This window comes from Narcine bancroftii, chromosome 1 (assembly GCF_036971445.1).
Source record: "Narcine bancroftii isolate sNarBan1 chromosome 1, sNarBan1.hap1, whole genome shotgun sequence".
In the NCBI taxonomy this organism is placed as follows: Eukaryota; Metazoa; Chordata; class Chondrichthyes; order Torpediniformes; family Narcinidae; genus Narcine; species Narcine bancroftii.
In genome coordinates this window covers 131,338,394-131,364,021 of record NC_091469.1, presented here as the reverse complement: position 1 = coordinate 131,364,021, position 25,628 = coordinate 131,338,394, and the positions used below count along the sequence as shown (strand labels likewise).

The 25,628-nt window shown below is 44.5% G+C and overlaps 1 protein-coding gene across 1 annotated transcript in view; it reads right to left on the bottom strand.

Annotated features, from left to right (window-relative positions):
* Positions 1 to 567: 567 nt before the first annotated feature.
* Positions 568 to 25,628, bottom strand: part of LOC138744298 (EF-hand calcium-binding domain-containing protein 6) — a 93,482-nt gene continuing 68,421 nt past the window's right edge. Inside the window, exons 13-18 of the mRNA XM_069900238.1 lie at positions 13,331 to 13,442; positions 12,962 to 13,086; positions 10,493 to 10,736; positions 9,720 to 9,892; positions 7,089 to 7,245; positions 568 to 1,148 (exon numbers count right to left, since the gene is read on the bottom strand). Coding sequence (XP_069756339.1) covers positions 879 to 1,148; positions 7,089 to 7,245; positions 9,720 to 9,892; positions 10,493 to 10,736; positions 12,962 to 13,086; positions 13,331 to 13,442 — 1,081 coding nt within the window. The 3' untranslated portion in view covers positions 568 to 878. The remainder of the gene's footprint in view (positions 1,149 to 7,088; positions 7,246 to 9,719; positions 9,893 to 10,492; positions 10,737 to 12,961; positions 13,087 to 13,330; positions 13,443 to 25,628) is intronic.

Here is a 25,628-nt window from a genome sequence, read left to right as displayed (position 1 = left end):
TAGATCAGTTCATCTAATGCAATGTGTCTACCATAATTAAACATACTAAGTTCAATAGAAGTTAATTTAGTGTTTGTCCCACATCCTATATGGTACAGAAAACCTGAAACTCTTTTTCTGTTCATCTTGAATTTATCTACAATAATCCCCAATTATTTTTAGGAAGCGAACCTTCGAAAAACATCTTGTCCAGTGTTATTGACACACTCATCAGTCTGTGTTGGGGAGGACCTGTGATTATTGATTCACTGATCAGTCTGTTTTGAAAGGGTCTGTAATTCTTGACATTTTATTCAAGTCTGTGTTGAATAGGACTTATGAGTATTGACACCTTGTTCAGTCTGTGTTGCACAGGACCTGTGATTCTTGACACACTGATCAGACTGTTGCACAGGACCTGTGATTTTTGATGCTGATCCGTCTGTGCTGGACAGGATCGAGAACCATAGAATGCTACAGCACAGAATCAGGCCCCTTTGGCCCTTCTAGTCTGTGCCAAACCATTTCAATTAAATTCATTCATTGGGAGAAACAGAAATAATGATTGTAAAGATTTTATGGTATTCAAGAAGATTGACTGAAATGTCTTAACCACCAAGTCAAGAACTTGCACAAATTCACTATGCATTGCCTATAACACAAAACAGTATCATTTCTAAAGCATCAGTGAAGAACCTCAGGAGGTCTCGAGATTATAAAGGGGTTCAGAAAAATCCAAGTTTATTCTTCTCTCTTTATGATCTTTCATTCTCAAGAGCTCTATCATTCTTGGATCAATATATCACCTCACCATCATCTCCCACTCTAGCCACCCCAAAGCAAAATGATTGGAATTGGTTTAAAGCCGTGATTTGAAAAGCAGAGAAGTTGAACATCCTTTAAAGAGTTGAATTATTCGTCATTTTTAAGGATTTGTTTTCTGCACGATTCCTTTCTTTTTTGTAGGTATCTTCTAAGAACTTCTTGTAGTTGACTTTGCCTTCCATGTTTTCATCAAATTTTGTCATTATGTGGTAGACTTCATCTTCATTCAGGAACAGATCACATAGTTTGAGTACAGCGCGAAACTCTGGCAAGGAGAGGTAACCACTGCTGGTGCTATCTAACTTCTTAAAGGCTCGGCGTAAGGGTTTCCATTCACCTTGAAGCTGCAGGGTACAAAGAAGACAAGAGTTCAGTTACATTTCGTGGCCATTGGACTACACTAGTAGTAAGACATGAAAGTCCACAGACACTGTAATTGAAGTAAATACAATGCTGGAGAAACTCAGCAGGTCAAATAGTGAACTTGAAATAACAAAGGTAAAAATACATAGCCAACATTTTGGGCTTTAGCCCTTCATCATACCTTGAAGGGCTCAAGCCTGAAACATTGGTTATGTATCTTTATCTTTGCTATATAAAGAGAAAGATACATAACTTGCTGAGTTTCTCCAGCATTGTGTTTTTATTGTTTTGACCACATTGGTAGACTGTGCAAGATATGCCGACAAACCTATAGAGGGAGTTCCTTCAGTGCTAAGTGCCTTGATTCAGTTTTTGATAACAGGAATCACAGGCATAGATGATCCCTGCATATCAATTAGCTTTCAGACTATGGACTACTGGCAATGTTCCAAGCATTCTAATTTTAATTATATATTTCAGAACCTTTCCCAGTTTTTCCATTTTCTCCTTAGTGGCCACTTACCATAAGGTATCAGTCATAATCTGCAATTTGAAATGATTCCTTATTGAATGGGATTCAAACTGCACTTTTTGAAGATTCAGTCGCCATACTTAGAAACCTTATAGGTCATTGCTGAGTTTCATTAGTAATCTCTTTACTGCCTTTATACCATGACACTCTGCAAAATACTTTCAAAGGATCTTGTATGACAAGTGTAACACTGTTACACCAGGTTTGTTCATTGATAGAATGTGTGCATATTCTGAGGTTGAAGTTTGAATCCATTATTAGATCTTTCAGTAAAGCAATTAAGCGAATGAACCTCACACCAAACATCTACAAGCAACGGTCCTGTATCAACCTGTCCTGACTGTACAGGGTTCTGCTCTCCTTTCCATATTAACATAGATTCCCACAGAAAGATTCTAGAAAAACTGGACTGTTTATCACAGCCTTCAGTGCACCAACACAGTCTTTTGCCATCTGAGGAAAAGGCTGCTTCATGATCAAAACCAAAGTTCCAGCACAACATCTAATAGTCCACAAGGCAGCAATACCCACCCTCCTGTATATTTCAGAGATACGGACTACATAGTACAGGGATCCAAAAAGCACAATAGAGATATCACCAATGCCCTTTCCATAAAATCTCCAACTCAACTGGCAGGATAAGCAAACCAACATGGGTGTCATCTCCAAAACAAATGTCAGTGTCTCTCCCAATCCAACTTCTAGGCTCTAATTACAATCATATTTCTAGCATACCAATACCAGACACCCAACACAGGCAGCAGGTTACCAGGAGGACAGAGAAAACAATTAAGTACACAAGAACATCAGAAATGGGAGCAAGAGGGGGAGGAGTCACGCGATGGAGTAGTGGCCGGACGGTGAACTCCAGCCCTCTCCAGAAAAGTCGGGAAAAACAAGAGAAAACACAAAGGCACAGAAATAAAAGTTACAGAAAAGTGAGTATAAAGGTGGAAAGAAGATGGCGACAAAAAAAGAAAAGTCGAAAGCAACGGTAAGAAGAGAGGAAGAGAAGACAAAGGAGGGAAAAGGTGAAGGCCTTACCTGTCCGAAGAGGCCCGCTGCGGAGAGAGAAACCCGCTCCCTCAGGTCGGTAAATAATGGACTACAAAAATGGCTCGCAGAGCCGAGCAAAAGTGCGCAACCGCGCATGCGCGAAGTTTCGCGCATGCGCGATGCGAATGAAAAAAAACACACCGACGGGAGGGGGGACCAGCTGGGGAGTCGATCTCCACAGCCGGCAACGACAGCTGCAGAACACCTGCAGCAAGAAGAGACCACAGAAGACAATAGAAACAAGATAGAAGAGGAGGAAAGGGCACCAAAGAAACAACAGATGGTCAACCCAGAGGAAGAAGAAGAGGAAGAGTATGGTGAAATAGAAGAAGAAAAGAGAGGCAAGGTAAAGGATATACTTGCTCTTATTAGAGGATACATGGAATCATTTAAAGAATGGCAAACACAGGAATTTAAGGATTTAAGAAAAAGAATAAACAACACAGAGGAGAAAATAATTAAAATGGAGATGACCTTAACAGAAATGGGAAAAAAAATGGACAAGATGGAAGAGCGGGCAGTAGCAGCAGAAATGGAGGTAGAAGACTTAAAAAAGAAATTGGAGAAATCTAATAAAAAAACTAAAGAGACACAAGAACTACTAGCTCAAAAAATAGATACAATGGAAAACCATAACAGAAGAAATAACATAAAGATAGTGGGCCTTAAGGAAGATGAAGAAGGCAAGAATATGAGGGAGTTTATAAAAGAGTGGATCCCTAAGACCCTAGGATGTCCAGAACTACAGCATGAAATGGAAATAGAAAGGGCACATAGAGTATTGGCCTCTAAACCACAACCACAACAAAAACCAAGATCTATTGTAGTAAAATTCCTAAGATATACTACAAGAGAAAAGGTACTGGAGAAGACAATGGAAAAAGTAAGAGAGGGCAACAAACCACTGGAGTATAAAGGGCAAAAAATCTTCATTTATCCAGATATAAGTTTTGAACTCCTAAAGAAGAGAAAAGAGTTCAATACAGCAAAGGCGATTTTATGGAAGAAAGGGTATAAATTTATACTAAAGCATCCAGCGGTATTGAAAATATTTATTCCAGGACAACAAAACAGACTATTCTCGGATCCAGAAGAAGCACGAAAATTTGCAGAACAATTACAAAAATAGACTGAGGGAGGAAGACGGGTAATGAGAGTTAAAATGATCACGACTGATATGTATGTGGGTAAAGACAAAAATAGACTGAGGGATGAAGACGGGTAATGAGAGTAAAAATGATCACGATTGATATGTATGCAGGTAAAGAGGTATAAGAGTGAATAGAGACAATGAGCATACATGAATGTATCTGTACTTAGAGGAAAATATAGATAGTATAGACAAGAATTAATAAGGGAAGGTAATGGAATAGAGAGAATAAGGAGGGAATTAAAAGAGGGACCTTTGTGACATATGAAAAGTGAAATCTTTTCTGGGGGAGGCGGGGTGGGGGGAAATAGCGGTCACTGCAAAATCAGTTGACGCTTGCGAGTGGATTCGCAAATCCAAATGGAGAGGGGAGATGTGGTTGTCCGACAAGGGATAAAGGACAACTCAGGAGGTGAAGGGGAGATTGGGGATAAATAAGATAGAAATAGGAGAATAAGGAAAATGTTAGATGTTGTAGGAATGTTGTCTTATAAAGAGTTGAAAATAAGAAAACAGAAATGGAAAAGGAGGAAAGGTAATGATGGAAAAACGGAAAGAGAAGATAAACAAAATATAAAAGGGCTACGCTGAACTATATGTCTTTAAATATTAATGGAATACATAACCAAATTAAAAGGAAGAAACTACCAAATTTAAATGAATAAATGTATTCCATTAGAAAAAATAACATATTGGTTAAGAAATAACATTGAAATATTCGAACAAGTATAGGAGCCTTACATTAAATATAATAGCGAAAACCTACCGGGGACAAACATTACCTAAGTTGATGGAAGGAGAAGGAAAGAAAAGAATGGACTCAGTAGAATTTCTGGTGTAATTTTGTTGAATGACAACATTGTCTGACTGGCTTAATGCAACCTAGATTGTATACCTAAAATGGATGAGAGGGGGGGGTGGGGGGGTGGTTTGGGAGGAAAGGGGGGGGGGGGAGAAAAAGTCACTGTATATGTGTGAAAAGAAATAGTGTATATCATGGCTAATGTGATTTATGGTGTGAAAAATAAAAAAATTAAAAAAAAAAAAAAAAAAAAAAAATGGGAGCAAGAGTAGGCCATCAAGCCGACTCCACCATTCAATAAGATCATGGCTGATCTGATCATTGACTCAACTCCACCTCCCTGCCTTTTCCCCATATCCCTTAATTCCTTCTTTATTTAAAAATCTATCTAACTGAACCTTAATTATGTTTAATCTCCCCTAGTTCTAGTCTCACCTACCAGTGAAAACAATTTTTCTACCTCTATCTTATCTATCTCTTTCATAATTTTAAATGTTTCTATAAAATGTCCTCTCATTCTTCTGAATTCGAGTGAGTATAATTCCAGATGATCTCTCCTCGTAGGTCAATCCCCTCATCTCCGGGATCAACAAGGTGAACCTCCTTGGGACTGCCTCCAAGTCCAGTATATCCTTCCTCAAGTATGAAGACCAGAATTGCACACAGGTGCACCCTCACCAGTACCTTGTATAGTTTCAGCATGACCTCCCTGCCCTTGAATTCAATTGCTCTAGCGATAAAGGCCAATATTCCATTTGCCTGCTTAATAACTTGAAGATACAACCTGACTTTTTGCGATTCATGCACAAGCACTCCCAAGTCCTTCTGCACGACAGCATGCTGCAGTTTTTCACCATTTAAATAATAATCTGTTCTTCTGTTTTTCCTACCAAAGTGGATGACCTCATATTTACTAATCCATCTACCAGACCTTTGCCCACTCACCTAACTTAACTATATCCTTCTGCAGCCTCTTCACATCCTCTATACAATTTCCTTTTCCACTCTGCAAACTTGGCCACACGACACTCTGTCCCCTCTTCCAAATCAGCAATGTAAATGGTGAACGGCTGCAGGCCCAGCACTGACCCCTGCGGCCCCCCACTTACCAATGTCTGCCAATCACATAAAAACTCCCATTTATCCCTACTCTCTGCCTTCTGTCCTCAATCCATGCCAATATACTTACCCCGACTCCATTCATCTGTATCTTATTGATAGGTCTCTTGTGTGGCACCTTATCAAACGCCTTCTGGAAATCCAAACATCCCTTCTATCTACTGCAATCATTATATCCTCAAAGAACTCCAGCAAATTTGTGACCTGCCCTTTCTGAATCCAGGCTGCACCTGCCTGATAGAACCCCTTCATTCTAAATGTCAATGTTTTCAAAATGAAAGGGAAAGTGTTGAAATATATACTGTAATTAAAACAAGAATATTTACAATATTGGCACGTGTCCATGTTCTTATTCTTTACCACCTCATGGGAATCTCTATCATATGTCTGAGTAAAAGAAACACCCAAGATTGCACTCTAGTATCTTTGTGGAGGACAGACAGAAGGTCTGCAAAATTGGCAGAAGGAACACAACATCTCACAAGCTAGCCTGAAGGATTTACTTCCCCACCCCTGGCATGGTTTACAGACGAAACATGAGCCTCATCAGCCATGTCAGAGCCCATAAAACGGGAGAAATGTGCATCATCCTTGACCACCAGGGCTGCCAAAGAGAAAAGACAATTTCCTCGCACTTCAGGCATCAGGGTCTAGGTTGCACTTCTCTCCAGCTCTCCTGACTATTGCAAGCTCTCCAGCTGAGGACCATGGAGGCCCTGGAACTTTGTAAGTGGTAAACATCCTCATCTGGCCTCATAACTAGAACTCATATTTCATGGCACGACTGCATTTCTCACAATTGTGTTCTCCTGAAGCAGCATGTGCACTCTGAGGCCCATTTACAAACAATAGAAGAATTTTTAAATGGGAAAACACTTCATAAAAATTATTTAGCTAAGTTACTGTTCAAATCACAAGAAATATTGATGTAATTCATATATATAATGAAAGTTCTAATAAGGATCAGAGTAAGATTGATGTCATTTGCATATAAGTGAAATTGTCATTTCCTTATCTTGTTAGACCTCTTCCCCCTCTTAAAACTATTACTTTTCCAGTCCTGTACTTGTACAAAGTCAGGCTCATTGTTAACACATTTTCTCTCTATACCAAGGCATCCATATTTATTTGGGGCCTATTTATCATTCTGTTGTTCCATAGAATGGAATATACAAGACAAAACCCAAATGATCTCTCCCACCAGTATAATTGCCTTACATGTTATTTACCAGATGAATGTCTCTGCCACATATGGGCATTACCTTTTGGCGGAGCCTTGCTGTGATGTTATTCAGTCCTGTGCCATGTTGATCGATAATATGACTGTTCGGATGTTGCAGGACTGCCATCATGTTGCTGCCCTCTCGCCATTGTTGCCTGCGCATTGCAAAAGGTTTCAAGAAATCTAGATAGGAAACCCTGGAGGTCAAGGCAAGAAAGGCATCAAGGGTCATTAAACATTTTGCATGAAAATAATTGTTACTAAAAACTAAAGTTTTAAACTATTTTTGCAAATTTAAAATGTGAAAGTTTTTGAGTATTCACCATCGTCTTCAACCTCTCTTTTCTTCAGGGTGAAGTTTCCATCTTCTTCAAGACAGGCTTAAATTACTAATAGTCAGTGGATCTGACATCTCCCAGCATGGAGTACTTCAAGAGTTGGTCATGGCTCACATTAACTTCAGCCACACCTGACCCACTCCAATTTGTATAATGCTACAACAGGCCCATGGAAGATAGCATCTCTTTGGCCCTACACTCAACCTCAGAACATCTGGACAACTATTTATTGACTATAGCTCCACCTTCAACACAACAGTACCAAGCAAACAACCCCAAACTCTGCACCCTATTTCTCAGGACCCCCTCTGCATTTGGATTTATGACTTCGTATCCCACAGGTTGCAATCAGTGAAAATTGGTGACAGTACCTCCTCCACAATCATCCTCAACACCATGACTAAGTGGCCAAACACCACTCCAACTCCATACATAAATTAGGCTGGTTCCCTAACATGTTAGTGTACAGAAGGGAGATCAAGTGACTAGAGTATAGGTGCTATGACAACAACCTCTCCCTCAGGGTCAACAGAACTTAGGAGGTGGCTTTACACTTCCAGAAGAAGAGCAGAGATCACTTCTAGGTTGGCTTCAATGCAGATGAGGTGGAAATAGTAGAGTTCTTGGGAGCAAACATCTCTGGTGACTTGTCCTGGTCCTCCTACGTTGATGCAATAAGTGAAAAAGTGGCAAAAAGATCTTTACTTCCTCGGAAGCCTGCGGAAATTTGGTGTGACACCAGCATCACTTAACAACCTCTATAGGTGCATCACTGAAAGAATCCTGTCAGGGTGCATCACTGCATGGTTGGGGAACTGCTCTGTTCAAGTCTGCAAGAAACTACATAAAGTTGTGAATGCAGGCCAGGCAACCACACATGACCACCCCCCCCCCTCCCCCACATCAATTCCATGTGCACTTGCTACTTTGGAGATGCAGTCAACACATTGAAAGACTCCTCCTAACCCAGCCACACTCTATCCATCTCCCTCCCATCAGGTAGTCGATTCACGAGTGTGAAATCTGCACCACCATATTCGAGGATGGATTCCCCCCCCCCCACCACCCCCAGCATTACGAGATAGCTGAATGAACCTTAAAGTAAAATAATGTTGCATTTGCTCCATACCAATTGATCTCTTTCTGTAACTCTGTACTTCTGAACTACGACTTACTTGTACTATGTATGCTGCAGAATGCACAGGTTGTCTTGCTGGACTGCTTGCAAGACAACCAATCATTGTGCCTTGGTACATGTGACAATAACCTTGAACTCGTATTTAATATCACAGCTAATGACAGGGTTTAAGCACCAGTCCTTCAATACCATTCACTGGCACCTTGGGCTCGACAAAAGTAGGGTTTACTGGGCAGAGACCCAGAAAGGTGAACTCCCGGTACTTTTATAAATTCCTTCCCTTTTTGATAAAAATGTAGGTTACTTTAAATTATTTGCTGGGATTTTAATAACCTCAGAGAAATGTTCAATCTGGCAAAATCAAGGAGAGAAGACAAAGCCCTGGCCTGACACACAGGGGCACTGGGTCAGTGCAATCCAGCTCACTAGTATAGATGCCAGAAAGAGGAAATGCAGCAAAAAAATACTGGAAACATTCAATCCTTGTCAAGGTGACTTTCTGAAACCTTAAATTCAATTTTCCCCACGAATTGTGCTCAATAATAACTTGCGTCAATGAGCAATTGAAAGTGAAAAGCAATCCCATCATCTTTCTGCTGTTTCAACAGTTTGCTACCAACTCGAGGCCTTTTCCCCTCATAAAACTGACACATATGGAGACTGCAATTACATTTAAATTTTGCAATGTAGACTTACCCTGCCCCTTCTCAGTTAATGCGTTTTAATTTTAGAAAGTATTTTAGTAATATCTTGGGGGCAATGTTCTGTGCATATTTATTGTCTGGCACCCAGATCTACTGAGAAATAGCACAGGAGGAAGAAAATAACAGAAACATGCATTGATTTGGAGAGATAGAGAGTGGAAAGAAGCTGGTATCGATCACCAGCATGGACAGAATGGCTTGCTAGCGTGTGCAAATCCTACGTCGTTCGATGGTCTTGAAAGCATTTTAATTTCGTGGCTCCAGTTTCTCAGTCTCGGAGACACGTTGCGCTTCCAGTAAATAGTCCCCTTCTGAGGCAAGCCTTGTCATCACTTACAATGCAGTGTTTAATTTCCTGGGCAACTAAAACTCCGCTCTTAAACGCTTGCATTTTTAATCCAAACTACGCTGAAGTAAATGTAATTGCCTTTGTCTGCAGGGCTGCGGGGTCTAACCCAGAGGCTCGGACGCGCGAACTTAGTTGACCTTACCGACCATCTCCATTGACTTCGAATTTCTTCACCAGCATTTCACACTCGTATTCATTCAAATTTATACACAGCTCGGTCAAGATATCCTTCAACTCCTCTTTGCTGACAAACCCCGTGCGGTAAGGGTCAAACTCCTGAAATTCTTTCCTCAGGTCCTCCCACAGGTAGTCAATCTGGAAATGAAAGTTAAATCAACGATGTTGGATGGAATTTGGAAAGGATGAATTTGATGAAACAAATTGGACCATTAGCTGTGAGCAGCCCCGAGGCTTGGGATATTGATCAGAAGTTCCGAGTGCAAACCTCACCACAGCAGCCGAGAGGTGAAAAGTAACGATGTTGGAGGAGAAAGTATTGGTGAACTTCAAAGCACAAGTTTTGCTCCTGAGCTGGTCGCGCCTGAACGTGACTCTCGGCTCGCAGACCTGCGTTCTCCTGATAGCCATTCACTTGGGGAGGATTTAGAAATGGGCCGAAATGGCCGCTCGCATGATCCGAACAACCCTAACTCCCCTCCCCCCACCCCCCCAACCCCCCCACCACCCCCCCAACCTCCCCCCTACCTCCCCTACCTCCCCCCCACCCCCCCCTACCTCCCCCCCACCCCCCCCTACCTCCCCCCCACCCCCCCTACCTCCCCCTACCTCCCCCCCACCCCCCCCACCTCCCCCCCACCACCTCCCCCTACCTCCCCCCCACCCCCCCCACCTCCCCCTACCTCCCCCCCACCCCCCCCACCCCAAATCAGCAAGACGGAGAGCCGAGAACCTCGCCTTGGCACGGACACCGTCTACCAGGATGTCGGAGGCACAGTTGAGGTTTCTCGAACGCATTCGTAGGTCGCCGTCTCCCCTTTTCGGGGGATTGATTTTGGCATTGGGGAAACAGGCGGATTTCGGGGAGTGGCCGAAATGCCTCACAAACTCGAGGAAATCCAGGGTCTTGTCTTGGTTCGTGATGAGTGTTTTCCAGAGCCTGCGAATCTCACCCCGAGTCACTTCTGGGCAAAGGTCAAAGCTGGAATGGAAAGGCAAACAGATTGGAATGGATACACGTGAAAATAAAGCAGGGAGGATTGGGAGAACACGGCAGTGAATCCTATTGCCCGTATTTATAAACGAGCAATCATTATTGGGGGAATAATATTTCTCGGAGTAATATTGGGGGAATAATATTTCTCGGAGTAATATTGGGGGAATAATATTACTCGGAGTAATATTGGGGGAATAATATTTCTCGGAGTAATATTGGGGGAATAATATTTCTCGGAGTAATATTGGGGGAATAATATTTCTCGGAGTAATATTGGGGGAATAATATTTCTCGGAGTAATATTGGGGGAATAATATTTCTCGGAGTAATATTGGGGGAATAATATTACTCGGAGTAATATTGGGTGAATAATATTTCTCGGAGTAATATAGGGGGAATAATATTTCTCGGAGTAATATAAAGGGAATAATATTTCTCGGAGTAATATAGGGGGAATAATATTTCTAGTAATATAGGGGGAATAATATTTCTCGGAGTAATATAGGGTGAATAATATTTCTCGGAGTAATATCGGGGGAATAATATTTCTCGGAGTATTATTGGGTGAATAATATTTCTCGGAGTAATATAGGGGGAATAATATTTCTCGGAGTATTATTGGGTGAATAATATTTCTCGGAGTAATATAGGGGGAATAATATTTCTAGTAATATGGGGGGAATAATATTTCTCGGTGTAATATAGGGTGAATAATATTTCTCGGAGTAATATCGGGGGAATAATATTTCTCGAAGTAATATCGGGGGAATAATATTTCTCGGAGTAATATAGGGTGAATAATATTTCTCGGAGTAATATCGGGGGAATAATATTTCTCGGAGTAATATCGGGTGAATAATATTTCTCGGAGTAATATAAAGGGAATAATATTTCTAGGAGTAATATAGGGGGAATAATATTTCTCGGAGTAATATTGGGGGAATAATATTTCTCGGAGTAATATTGAGGGAATAATATTTCTCGGAGTAATATTGGGGGAATAATATTACTCGGAGTAATATTGGGTGAATAATATTTCTCGGAGTAATATAGGGGGAATAATATTTCTCGGAGTAATATAAAGGGAATAATATTTCTCGGAGTAATATAGGGGGAATAATATTTCTAGTAATATAGGGGGAATAATATTTCTCGGAGTAATATAGGGTGAATAATATTTCTCGGAGTAATATCGGGGGAATAATATTTCTCGGAGTATTATTGGGTGAATAATATTTCTCGGAGTAATATAGGGGGAATAATATTTCTCGGAGTATTATTGGGTGAATAATATTTCTCGGAGTAATATAGGGGGAATAATATTTCTAGTAATATGGGGGGAATAATATTTCTCGGAGTAATATAGGGTGAATAATATTTCTCGGAGTAATATCGGGGGAATAATATTTCTCGAAGTAATATCGGGGGAATAATATTTCTCGGAGTAATATAGGGTGAATAATATTTCTCGGAGTAATATCGGGGGAATAATATTTCTCGCAGTAATAAAGGGTGAATAATATTTCTCGGAGTAATATAAAGGGAATAATATTTCTAGGAGTAATATAGGGGGAATATTTCTAGTAATATAGGGGGAATAATATTTCTCGCAGTAATATAGGGGGAATAATATTTCTCGCAGTAATATAGGGGGAATAACATTTCTCGGAGTAAGATAGGGGGAATATTTCTCGGTGTAATATTGGGGTAATAATATTTCTAGGAGTAATATAGGGGGAATAATATTTCTCGGAGTAATATAGGGGGAATAATATTTCTAGGAGTAAAACACGAAAGTCTGCAGACTTTGCAGACGATGCTGGAGAAACTCAGCAGGTCAGTGTCTTTTATATAGCAAAGGTAACGGTACATCACCAACGTTTCGGGCTTGAGCCCTTCATCGTGAACTGAAAGATCTTGCGGGTGATGTTCTGGGCACGTTTATTGTACGGCGCTTAGCCGACACCGAGATGAATTTAAGGACGGGTGCAGGACAAAGAAAATAACATTGATCTGGAGAGATGGATGGAGTGGACGGAATGACTTGCTAGCGTTTGTAAATCCTATGTCGTTCAGTGTCCTTTTGAGTGTTTTAATTCCCCGGCTCCGGTTTTCTCAGTCTGGGAGACACGTGGCGCTTCCAGTAAATCGTCGCCCTGACGGAGACACAATAATATTTCCACCTCTCCTTCACACACATGTAACTTTACCGTTTCAGAAGCCTATACATGGTTTCATGGTTGAGCCGCTTGGAATTAATTTCATCCAAATGTTCAAATTCTCTTTCAACATCTTGGTACTGTTGATGCAAGAGGGTTTTAATGATCTTGAAGAGCTGCAGCGAGGAAAAGAAATAAGTCAGAAGGACTGCTTTGGCAAATTGAGCTTCATGGTTGGACGCTGGGGGGGATGTTTCTGAATAAATGGGACCCCATGGCTCTGTCGCCTGATCTGAGAGCCGACATTTAGCACCAACGCCGATTGTTAGTCGTGTTAACATTTAAACGGATACGTTTATTCCGAGGTTGATCTGTCGTTTCTGAAAGGGAATGAGGTGAACCTGAATTCGGACATAGCACCTGCTCAGGAGTTCGACCGTCTCTCCGGTCTTCGTCCAGTTGACCTGAGTATTGTTTCTCTGGTCCGGGTAAGACCACTGACTTCTCGCCGCAAAGACTGGACGCTCCTTTCCTGTCGGAAGCGAAAAGAATGAATGATTATCTTTCACCTTGAAACGTCTGAGCGGAGAGGGGTTGAGGTGATTCCTGCAGGGACCTCCATTCGGGGAGTCTCACGGTCAAAGCAAATTCACAATCAGCCTGGAGCCAGGACTGCAGGAGACACACAAGGTGCTGGAATCTGGAGCAAAGAGAAAACCCACCTGCTGGACGGACTCAGCGGGGACGAGCAGCATCAGTGGGAGAAGCCCTTCACTTTTTTCTTAAGAGCCTGGGCCATCCTTTTTCTCCCACTGATGCTGCTCGTCGCGCCGAGAATCGAAGGAGTTCCGCTGAATTGTCAACCTGAGACATGAACCCAACAGGTGCTGCCTGTTCCCCGGTTTTCTGTCTAGGACCATTCGAATCGTGTTGCCCGACCAGGGGGGCGACCCGCCACAGAGGTTGAGCGCAATGGAACATCCCGAGGAAGCTACCGGCTTGGGAGCATGTTTTTTTTTGAACGGCAATGTTGGAAAAATCTGTGAATGTTTTAAACATCAATTAATCTAATCTTGGGGTCGTTTGCACTGCACCCCAGTTTCTGTGCGCGTTAGTGAAGAGCTGGGTCATCAGCTGGAGTTTCGGCTTGATCAGGTGAGATTTGCAATCGATTTCGGCTGCAGGCTTCCCCCGAAAAGTAGTAGCGGCCCTGCAGGGCAAATCGCGGTGAAGGAATTGACTAAAAATTCCTGCATTTCCCTTTTGAAATTGTCCACGCCAGGGCAAATTTCGTGGTTGGTGCCTGCAGTCTGAATACCCCAGTGTTAAGAAAGAGGACTAATCCAAATACACCTGAATTACAAGTTCAGGGGGCATGAGAGGGTTGGACAGAAGTGGACTGCAGCCAACTACTTCACCTAGAGCAACAGGAGGCAATCAACAGATTTGGGTACACATCTGGGACAAAACAATGCAATGTAGAGGCTCCTGGAAGGCAAGAGCCATTCAGGTAAGATCATGTAAAACAAAAGGGAAAGTTTATGTCAGATAAACTGAAGACTGGAAGAATCTTTTTTTTAATTTTTATTTCTTGCACCGTGAATCATATCAAAAACAATATTCACAAATGATCCTCACTAATATATACACAGTGACATTTGCCCCCATTTCATCCCACCCCCTTTCAAAAACCAATAAATAATAAAACACATAACACAAAGAAATAACAAAAAGCGAAGAAGTCATATTGTCCACTTTTACATCTTAATGTAAAATCGTGTCATTTTAAGAGATGGAGGCCTGTGGTCAGCCTTCTCTAACATATGTTATGTCTGGTTCTCAAATTTGTTCAAATAATGTATATTTGTCTTTCAGATTGTATGTAATGTTTTTCAGGCAAGTTTCCTCGGGATGTTCCATTGCGCTCAACCTCTGTGGTGGTCGGGCAACACGATTCGAATGGTCCTAGACAGAAAACCGGGGAACAGGCAACACCTGTTGGGTTCATGTCTCAGGTTGACAATTCAGCGGAACTCCTTCGATTCTCGGCGCGACAAGCAGCATCAGTGGGAGAAAGAGGATGGCCCAGGCTCTTAAGAAAAAAATGAAGGGCTTCTCCCACTGTTGTATTTTAAGGCTTGCTTCCATTTTCCAAGTTGTCATAATACACTTTTTTGCTCCTGCTAGTGTTAATATGTAGAGTGGGAAAAGAAAGGCAGGGCATGAAATTGGTAGATAAATGCAAAGAAAATACAAAGATATTTTAAAAGTATATAAAGAGCTGGATAATAGCTAATGAAAGATTAGAGGCTCCAAAGACCAGTAAGTAGCCTGTGTGCAGAGGATATAGGGGAGTTCAAATGAATTAATTGCAGCTATCTGTACAAAAGAAAGGGACAGTGCTAATACTTAGGAGGAATATTTGATGGAATAACTTTGGATAAAAGTGGAAGTATTTAAGTTTTAGCTTTGATTGCACCAGTGATGCCAGAGGAAAGGGGAGCTGCTAACTTTTTACCATTGTTTAAAATAACTCCAGGCCACTTTGTGAATTTTATATGATTCAATCCAAAAGGAAGAGAGGAGATGGGAAGGTGAAAGAACCTGAGTAGAAAGAGGGGAGAGAGAGGCAATCTGACAAATCAATATTAAATTAAAAATGGCCTCCAAATTTAACTCCAATGTCAAAGTTTGTGTATAAAATATTGAGAAGTAAACACCTATAGGATTTACATATACTTGAAGATGAGGATTGGCTGAAAGAGTTAATAGGTTAAATATTTCTTTCTGGAATAATTTATAAGCAAAGTAAATAGAAGGATGGGATGAACAGATTGGAAATGTGTGGATTTAGTTACAGCGATAGAGGGCACAGGAGAGGTTTCTAAAGGGTTCAGAATTTACGAGATATGACATAACAATTGGAAAATGATAAGAATTTAACCTCAGGTAACATGGAGACAAATATGAGAAGAAGGCTGGTGAATACAGGGTGAAATGTGTTATATTTAAATGCACACAATATATTAAACAAGGCAGATGAGCTCAAAACACAGCTAGAAAATAGCAGGAATGACATCTTGGACATAAGGGAAACTTGGCTGAATGAGGATTGCAGCTGGGAGCAAAATATCTGGGCATGGGGGGTAGGGCAATTCTGGTGGTAAAAAAAAAATGCAATCAAATCCTTAGCAAGATAGGATATAGGATCAGAAGATGTAGAATCATTGTGGTAAAGATAAGAAACTGCAAGGGTAAAAAGACCATGATGAGAGTTAAGGACAGGACGTAGAGGTGGCTACTCTGCTCCTGCAATAACACAAGCAACCAGACGGGTTGAGCTCAGTGAGCAGACTAGTTTATTGCAGGCTGCTGGGCTACACTTATACTCCCAGCCCGGACCTGGCTGAGAACCATGCTGGAGGGCGCTGACGTCAGCTGGGCATCATGTGGTCCCCAAGCATGGATTTCTGAGCCCCGAGCTGGAAGGAAGGGAAACCCCCGATGGCGCCATTTTGGCCAGCTGCCTCATCCCATGGCTTACAAGTGGGGCCGGTTGGCCTGCCTTGTGGTGAGAAACCACACAGCATCCCCCCCCCCCCCCCAGAACCGGCGCCAATGTCCTTTTTTGCCAGGCAGCCTCACTTCTTGGGCTGGGCAATGACCACGGGCTCAGTGGGATCGAGGTGCGCTGGCTTCGGGATCGCCTCGGGCCAGCGAATGGTACGGTCCACCACCGTAAACAGGTAACGATTGTCCCGGGAAACGGGTAAGGGCCTGATGATGTCCACGTGAATGTGGCTGAACCATTCCTGGATGTGCTCGAACTCCTGTATGGGCATCCTGGTGTGCCTGTGCATCTTGGACGTTTGGCAATGGGTGCATGTTCTGGCCCAGCCTACAATCTGCTCCACAGCCTATGCCATATGAACTGTTCTGCCACCATCCAGACCATGGACCTGATGGACGGATGTGAAAGGTCATGGATGTCATGGAAAACCTGCCTGCGCCACTGCTGTGGAACCACTTGCCGCGGGGTGCCCAAGGAGATATCACACAGGATGGTGCCTTCGCCGCTCAGAGTTGGGAGGTCTTGGACGTCTCGGAACCGCAGGCTGGTGATGGCGGTCTTGAAGGCCCTCATCTCCTCATCAGTTTCCTAGACCCGGGTGAGCTGGTCGAAGTCGAGGCCGAGCATCAGCGCGCAGATGGCCGTTCGTGAGAGTACATCGGCAACCACATTGTCCTTCCCTGCCCTGTGCTGAATGTCAGTGGTAAACCCTGACACAAAGGAGAGGTGACGCTGCTGGCGAGTCAACCAGGATCCTTTGCCATCACGAGCACCTGGGTGAGGGGCTTGAGGTCAGTGAAGATGGTAAAAGTCCTCCCCACCAAAAAATAGCAGAAATGCCGCACCGCCAGGTACATGCCCAGTAACTCGCGGTCAAAGGCACTATTCTTGCATTCTGGCGGGCGGAACAGGCGGCTGAAGAATGCCAGTGGCTTCCAATGTCCATTCACCTGCTGCTCCAGGACGGCACTGACAGCTGTCATCGATAGAGAATGCCATATGCAGGTCGGTGTGCAAGCATGGCGGCCTTCGCGAGGGCGTCCTTGGTGGCCTCGAATGCAGTGCAGGCTTCTGGGTTCCAAGCGAGTGTCTTGTGCTTGGCTGCGATGAGGGCGAATAGCAGCTGCATAATGCGCGCATCTCTCGGGATGAAGCGGTTGTAAAAGTTGACCATACCCTCGAATTCCTGAAGCCCCTTGAGGCTGTACAGGCGTGGGAACTCCCTGATGGCGGCAACCTTCGCAGTGGCGGGCATGGCTCCTTCGGCCGTGAAGTTATGCATGGACTCTTTCCTGAACTGGGACTTGGCCGGGTTGATGGTAAGGCCAAAGTCGGCCAGCTGAGAAAAAAGGGCACATAGGTGGGCCTTGTGTTGCGCCCAGAGCTTGGTGGCGACAAGGATGTCATCCAAATAAATAAAGATGAAATCCAAGTCCCTACCCACTGAGTCCATGAAGAGCTGGAAGGTCTGAACAGCATTCATGAGCCCGAACGGCATGCGCAGTAATTCAAACAGGCCAAAGGGGGTGATGATGGCCGTCTTGGGTATGTCCTCAGGGTGCACCGGAATCTGGTGATATCTGCACACCAGGTCAACCTTGGAGAAGATCCTCATGCCATGCAGGTTGACCATAAAGTCCTGGATGTGAGGGATGGGGTAATGGTCAGGAACGGTGTCCTTGTTGAGCCATCAATAGTCTCTACAGGGATGCCAGCCATCAGAGGCTTTTGGGACCAGGTGGGGCGGCGAGGCCCATGGGCTATCGGACCGCCAAATGATCCCTAGCTCCAACAGGTGCAAAAACTCCTTCACTACCTGGAGCTTGTCAGGTGGGAGCCAGCGTGCCTTGCCATGAACCAGCAGGCCCTGGTTGGGGATGTGGTGAAACACCCCGTTGGACGGTGAGGTAACAGAGAACTGTGGGTTGAGGAGTGTCGGGAACTAGTCCAGGATCTGCTGGAACTCGTCTCTGGGCATGCTGATCTTGGCCATCTGCAGTTGCTCTGAGCAGGAGGCATTGAGGCAAACGGCCTGAAAGGTACAGACATCCATCAGGTGCCTACCTTGAATGTCCACTAGAAGCTCGTGTGCAAGGAGGAAGTCTGCACTCAGGATGGCAGTCAGGAGGGATGAGACGGTGAACCTCCACGCAAAATTCTGTTGGCCGATCTGGAAGTGGACTGTCTTGTCTCCAAACGTCCGGATTGCCATTACGTTGGCCGCATGGAGGGGAGGTCCACAAGGTTGGTTCCTGGATTTGATGGCCGTGGCTGGTATGATGCTGATCTGGGCTCCAGTGTCAATGAGAAACCGCTGGCCACTGACTGAGTTCCGCAGGTAGAGAAGGCTGTGTTCTTGGCCAACTGCTGCAGCCATTAACAGTGGCCAGCCTGGTCGTTTCCCTAGAATGAGCAGGGCTGATGACACTTCCGAGCCTTGGCTCCCCAGCGCTGGTGGTAGAAGCAGAGGCCTGAAGCAGATGGTGTGGCCTTGGTTATGCTCTTGGGGGCCCCTGAAGGGGGCAGTGCTAGAAAAGTGGTAGAAGTGCATCTTCCTCGAGCATATGCCGGGGACATCCGCCTGCTGCTAGGGGCGAGCTTGGCTGGTCATGCCCGTGCCTCGTGACCTGCTGGACCACTGAGCTTCTGAGAATCGTGCGAGCCATAGCTCTCGGGCCTTCTGGGTGACCTTCCTCGGGTCAGTGAAGCTCTCCTGAACCAGCAGCAGGCGGATGTCCCCGGGCATATCTCAAGGAAGATGCGCTCGAAAAGTGGTCATTTGGTGTGCTCACCCATGTGCGCGAGCATCTCGTCCATCAGTTCCATCGGGGACCTGTCCCCCAGGGCATCGAGGTGCAGCACTCGAGCAGCACGCTGGTGTCTGGATTGTCCGAGGAACCCGGTAAGCACTCGCTTGATGGCCTCGTACTTGTCCTTGGCGGGTGGGTGCTGAACAAGGTGTAGCACGCATCTGGTGGTGGCCTGGGCCAGGGCAGTGACTACATGGTAGAATTTGGTCGTGTCGGACAAAATCTGGCGGAGGTGAAACTGGGCCTCTGCGTGGCCGAACCAGGTCTCCGGCAGAATTCAGGCAGTTTCACGGCTATAGCGCTGATCCCAGGCTCACTCATGATGGGTTCAAAAACGTTTGAACCAGTCAGGGTCACCAATTGTAGCGGCGGCTACACTGCTCCTGCAATAACACACGCAACCAGACGGGTTGAGCTCAGTGAGCAGACTAGTTTATTGCAGGTTGCTGGGCTGCACTTATACTCCCAGCCCGGACCTGGCTGAGAACCGTGCTGGAGGGCGCTGACATCATCCGGGCGTCATGTGGTCCCCAAGTGCGGGTTTCTGAGCCCCAAGCTGGAAGGAAGGGAAACCCCCGACATCACCATTTTGGCCGGCTGCCCCGCCGCGTGGCTTACAAGCGGGGCCGGTTCGCCTGCCTTGTGGTGAGCCGCACAAGGTCTCCAAATAGCAGCCAAAATGTGGGGTGCAAATTACAACAGGAGTTAGAGAAAACATGTTAAAAGAAGTCTTTAATATACAGCTAGACTAGGAAAATTCAGTTGGTACTGAATCCCAAGAGAAAGAATTTGTAGAATGCTTACAAAATGGCTACTTGGGAAAAGGCAATTCCGGCTTTGATGCTGTGCAGTGAACCAGATTTGATGCGGCAGTTTGAGAGGGAGAAATTAAAATCATATGTCTATAGATTTTACTATTGTTATGGCATTCCAGACAATGCTTGTGTTACCACCTGTTATTCCCTTATCTGACATGGTGATATATTTTATGTTCAAGTTTACTGACACATTATACCTAGTACAAAGACATAGGCTCTCTTTGAGCAGTAGAGCAAGTCAACTTGAACATACAGAGAGAATGTTGGAGCACAATTTTCCACTCTTGGGTGAGAAGAGAGAGTGGGATGGGTCCTTCAATATGTTGTCTGTCTTTCCTAGGCAGTGGGAGGTGTTTATGGAGAGGAAGGAGGATTGTGTGATGTTCTGAACTGCATTCACCAATTTCTGCAGCTTCTTCCATTCTTGGGTGGAGCAGCTCCCACACCTCATTCAGCTGGTATCCTTTCAATGGTGCTCCTTTCAAAGGTGTTAAGGGACATGGGGGATATACTGAACTTATCTAGCCTTCTAATAAACTGGAAACATTGGTGTGCTTTCTTGACTATTGTATCAATATGGTTGGACCAAGTCAGGTCATTGGAAATGTTTACTCCCAAGAACATGAAGCTATCTACTGTCTCCACTTCAGCACCATTGATGCAGACAGGGGTGTAAGCTTTACTCCCTCCTGAAATGTATGATCAGCTCCTTTGTTTTACTGAGGTTGAGAGAGAAGTTGTTTATCTTGGATGTCACTGTCCTTGCTTGCTCCCTCTTTGCAGTGAGTGTAGAATGCATTAAGCTCGTTGTGGAATGTTGTGCTGTTGAATGCTATGCTCTCTGGTTTTGCTTTTTACCGCATGATAGCATGCTTTCCCTGCCTTATTCCCCTTGCATCCATGATGGACTCGTGGGACTTAAGCCTGGTGATGTAACCTTCTTAGTTTTGTGAAGATCACACTAGGATTTCTTGTTTAGGGCCAGATCTCCCGACAAATTCCTCTGACCTAGCCCTCAGTAATAAGTTGACTCCATGGTTTATCCATAGTTTATGACTTGGCAATCCCTTATTTTCCTCTTTGTTGCACATTTTTCCGCACACTTGCCAGTCAAGTCGCTAACCTTTTTTTAAATTTTAGAGATACAGCACGGCAACGGGCTCTTCCAGCCCACGAGTCCATGCCACTCAACTCTACCAATTAACCTACCAACTCTGTATGCTTTTGGAGGGTGGGAGGAAACCGGAGCACCTGGAGGAAACCCAAGCATGTCATGGGGAGAATGTACAAATTTCTAACAGACAACAAGAGATTCAAACCCGGGTCGCTCGTGCTACAATTTCATTGCGATAACTGCTAAGCTAACCGTGCCTCGCTGGGAGGTTATTGAGGCTGTGCATTGAACCCTTAAATGCAGACTAGTCTACTGAGTTAAAACAGTTGGTAGGATATTGTCTGCAGCTCAGAACATCATTGAATGACTTTCACCACCCCCTCCCTCAGCTTCTCCTTGAATGCGCGGAGAAGCAGCACAGCCTGTTGATCTGACAGCTGAAGTGCGGGCGAGGGATGGAACAGTAGACATTAGATGTTAGGGCTTCTGGTGGGGCAGAAGATGTGGTGATGGAATTTAACCAGTACGCTCTTGAAATTGGCTTGATTGAAGTCCATAACTATTATGAATGCAGCCTCAGGATAACTTGTTTTGAGGCCACTGCTGGCCTTGAATTGCCTCACTTTCTCCTGGGGTGGCATTGTAGATTGCAATCAATATAACTATAGCAGAGGTGGAATTTCTCCATAAGGTATTCCAGGTCCAAGGTGCAGGAACTCACCAGGACCACTAGATCTAATCATCACGTGGCATTGATGAGAAATCATTCGCAGTTGCCTCATGTTTTCCTAAGGAGGCTGTGCAGTCCATCTGGTGGATTGATGAGCCCTGTGGTTGTAATGCACAGTTAGGTGTGGGACGGTGAGCTTAATGTCAATGAAGCAGCAACAAACAGGACACACTCAACATGAAGAGTTGATAATGCGCTTTCGGAAGTGTAACTTTCATGTATGAGTTGTTCTTGCTGACACATATTAACAATGTAAAATGAAATCTATCAGATACTATTTTATTGCCATGTAATAAAACAGAAATGCAATATTACGTGAAATTGCCTTTAGTCTGCCATAAGACAGGCAAAGATTCACCATTAACATTGTCAGTGCCTCTTACATTCAGAGGAAGAGAAGCAAAAGAGAGTCCCCTCAAAGTCACCGAGTGCTTGTGGATTTGCCTCCAGCGCTTCTGTGTAGCAGCAGAAGACCCCAGTTCAGTCCAAACCATTGGCCAACCGAGCCCAGATCCAAGCCTCCGACACAAAGAGGAAGCTACCCAGTTCCGATACTCTGGTTCTCATTAGCCAGTCTTCAATAGCCCGCAGCCTGTCTGAGTTCTCTGACTTCAAACCACCGCACCATTAGCAGCCTGTGTATGTCCTACAGCTGCAGAGCCCCTCACTGTGGTCAACATCCTTAGGATCATCTCCTCTGCTTCTCCTTCTTATTGTGGGGGGTGGAGGTGTTCAGAACGAGGGTTCTGCCACATCCTGAATATTAAATATTTGGGCACCTGAACAGGAGTACCTGTATCTTAATAATAAAATATTTCAATTAAAGTTTATAAAATCAATAAGTGATCCAATTCTGAAGCAGACTGGGCAGTTCAGCAGAACAGCATGGAAGTTGACATCATGCCCAAGGAATGTGAAGCTTTTGAACCTGAAGGCTGAGCTCCCGGTCAGATTAAAAAAAATGAAGTTCAAAGTTCAGATTTATTGTCAGGGTATATACATGACATCACATACAACACTGAGGTTCTTTTACCTGTGGGCGAGCCAGAATCATCACTTTTTGGTAGTGCAAAAAAAACATAAGAGGATGGTATATACGTGTAAACAAATCAAGAAATGTCAACAAACTGACTGTGCAATACAAAGAGAAAAAAAATTCAACAAAGTGCAAAGGTAAGATTCCTTAAATGAGTATCTAATTGAGTTTGTTGTGGAGGAGTCTGATGGTGGAGGGGTAGCAGCTGTTCCTGAACCTGGTGGTGTGAGTCTTGAGGCACATATACATCTTTCCTGATGGTAGCAACTAGAACAAAATGTGTGCTGGATGATGTGGATTCTTGATGATTGTTGCTGGTCTCCAGGGTCTGTGTTATGGGTGGGTACGCCACTGAAAAATCAGTGCCCCCCCCCACCCACTGCAGTTATCCTAATGTCCCATGATTAGATTTGATCTGACACCGACTCTGCTGCTCTCAGATGGCAGCATTCCTTGTAGATCTTCTCAATGGTGGGCAGTGTTTTGCCTGTGTTGTCCTGGACTGTGTCCACTACCAATACCAGGGCTTTGGTATTGGTGTCCACTACCTTTTGCAGGGCTTTGGTATTGGTGTCCTCATTACTGGACCATAATGCAGCCAATCAGCACACTTTCCACTACACATCTGTAGACATTTGCCAGGGTTTCTGATGTCATACCAGACTCCTGAGGAAATAGAGGTGCTTTCTTCATGATGCCATTGGTGTATTGGATCCAGGAAAGATCCTCCGAGATAATGACTCCCAAGAACTTAACTTTCCCCACCCTCTCCACATCTGACTCCCCCTCCCCCCAATGATCACTATATCATACACCTCTGGATTTCCCTTCCTGAAGTCAATGATCAGCTCCTTGGTTTTGGTGGCATTGAGCGTGAGGTTGTTGTTGGTGCACCATTCAGCCAAATTTTCAATCTCCCTCTTGTATGCTGATTCACCACCCCTTTTTATATAACCCACTACCATGGTATCATCAGCGAATATATAAATGGTGTTATTGTTGTATCGAACTACACAGTCATAGGTGTTTAGCAAGTAGAGCAGGAGGCCAAGAGCGCAGCCCTGTGGTGCTCTGGTACTGATGGATATTGTGGAGGAGATGTTCTTAACAATCCTCACTGCTTGAAGTGTGGACTTGAGGAAATCCAGAATCCAATTACACAGTGGAGTGTTGAGGCCCAGGTCTTGGAGTTTGCTGATCATTTTTGAGGGGATGAAGGTTTTAAATGGCAAACTATAATCAATAAAGAGCATCTTGATGAATGCATCTATGCTGTCCACACCTTCCATACTATGTCATGGCTAGATCATTGTTGTAGCAGCACTCCATGTCATTAATATTTCCCTTCCTGTGAATGGCACAAGCTTTTGCAGACCCATTGACTCATTCATCAGTTTTATGGTAAATAATGCTTTTTTTTTTCCCTTGTGGAATACAGATAATGAACCTAGAGGGCATTTAGGTTAATGTCATTACAGTTAAAAAGATAAAGGGCAAACTTTGCACAAAACAAGTTAGTCTTTAGCCACTTTGAGGTGGCCAGAATGCCCCAACGTAAAGCCGCCTAAAATACCCGAATGCAGCTGTTGGGAGGCCACCTGAAAGCGGAGAACCCTGACCCGAGGAGTACTTACCCAACCCTCCTAGGGTAGATGTATTCTCCACTTCTGAGCGCTCCCCCTAGGCACCTGAAAGCGGGCGGGACTCCGGCCACAGTCGACAGAAGCCGGCGTTTGCTCTCCCCGCTGCGGACCTTTCAGGTGCCAGAGCAGCACCTTCAGCGCTGCCGCCTGAATGTCGCTTCATTCACCAGGTTCCCATCTTCTATCAAACTTCTGGCTGTTTAATCATCCACCAAGCTGAATGCATCCTAATTTCCAAACCAACTCAGGAACATTGTCTGTTCCTGAGGCAAGGGAACGGTCAGTGTCTGCAGTACAACCCCTGATTGATTTCTCGGGTTCAGATCATTAAAACATACAGCCTATTCGATCTACGAGTCCGTGCTGCCCAATTGACACCCCATGAACCTACACCCGCCGGAGAAACCCCACGCAGACACGGGGAGGAACTTCTTACAGGCAGCGCGGGATTCGAACCTCCGCCCGGTCCCGATCGCTGGCGTGGCGCGAACCGAGCCGAGAGCGAAGTGACCTGCGGAGGCTGGCCGATGGTAACAAGGGAATTTTCACTCGTTAACGCGGCGTGCAAAGATCCACACGTCAAGGTGATCAGACAGGCGAGAGGAGAGGCGGACGGATTCCAGGCGTGAAAAGAGTGGCAGTCGAACACCTGACAAACTTGACCCGACAAGTTCACATGAATTGGAAAAACAAAAGGCGCCACTAAATGAGCTTTTCTTGCGCTTGGGTGAACGGTGTGGCTGCTTTGGGGAGGTTGTTAGCTGCAAAAACGTGGAGGCTTTTGTGCTTGAATCATGATCGACACTTTCCCTCTATTTGAAGGGGGCGATCACTTGGAGGCTCCAGGTTGCCGGGGTCAGGCGGAATTAGCCAGCCAAGCGAAAGCAAGCCAGAAATTAGCCTGACACTTCCCCAAGTTAAGTTACCGAAGGACTTTATGAAAATAATGACCAGTGGCAAAACTGCCTCAGAACACCAAAACCACAAATGCAAGGG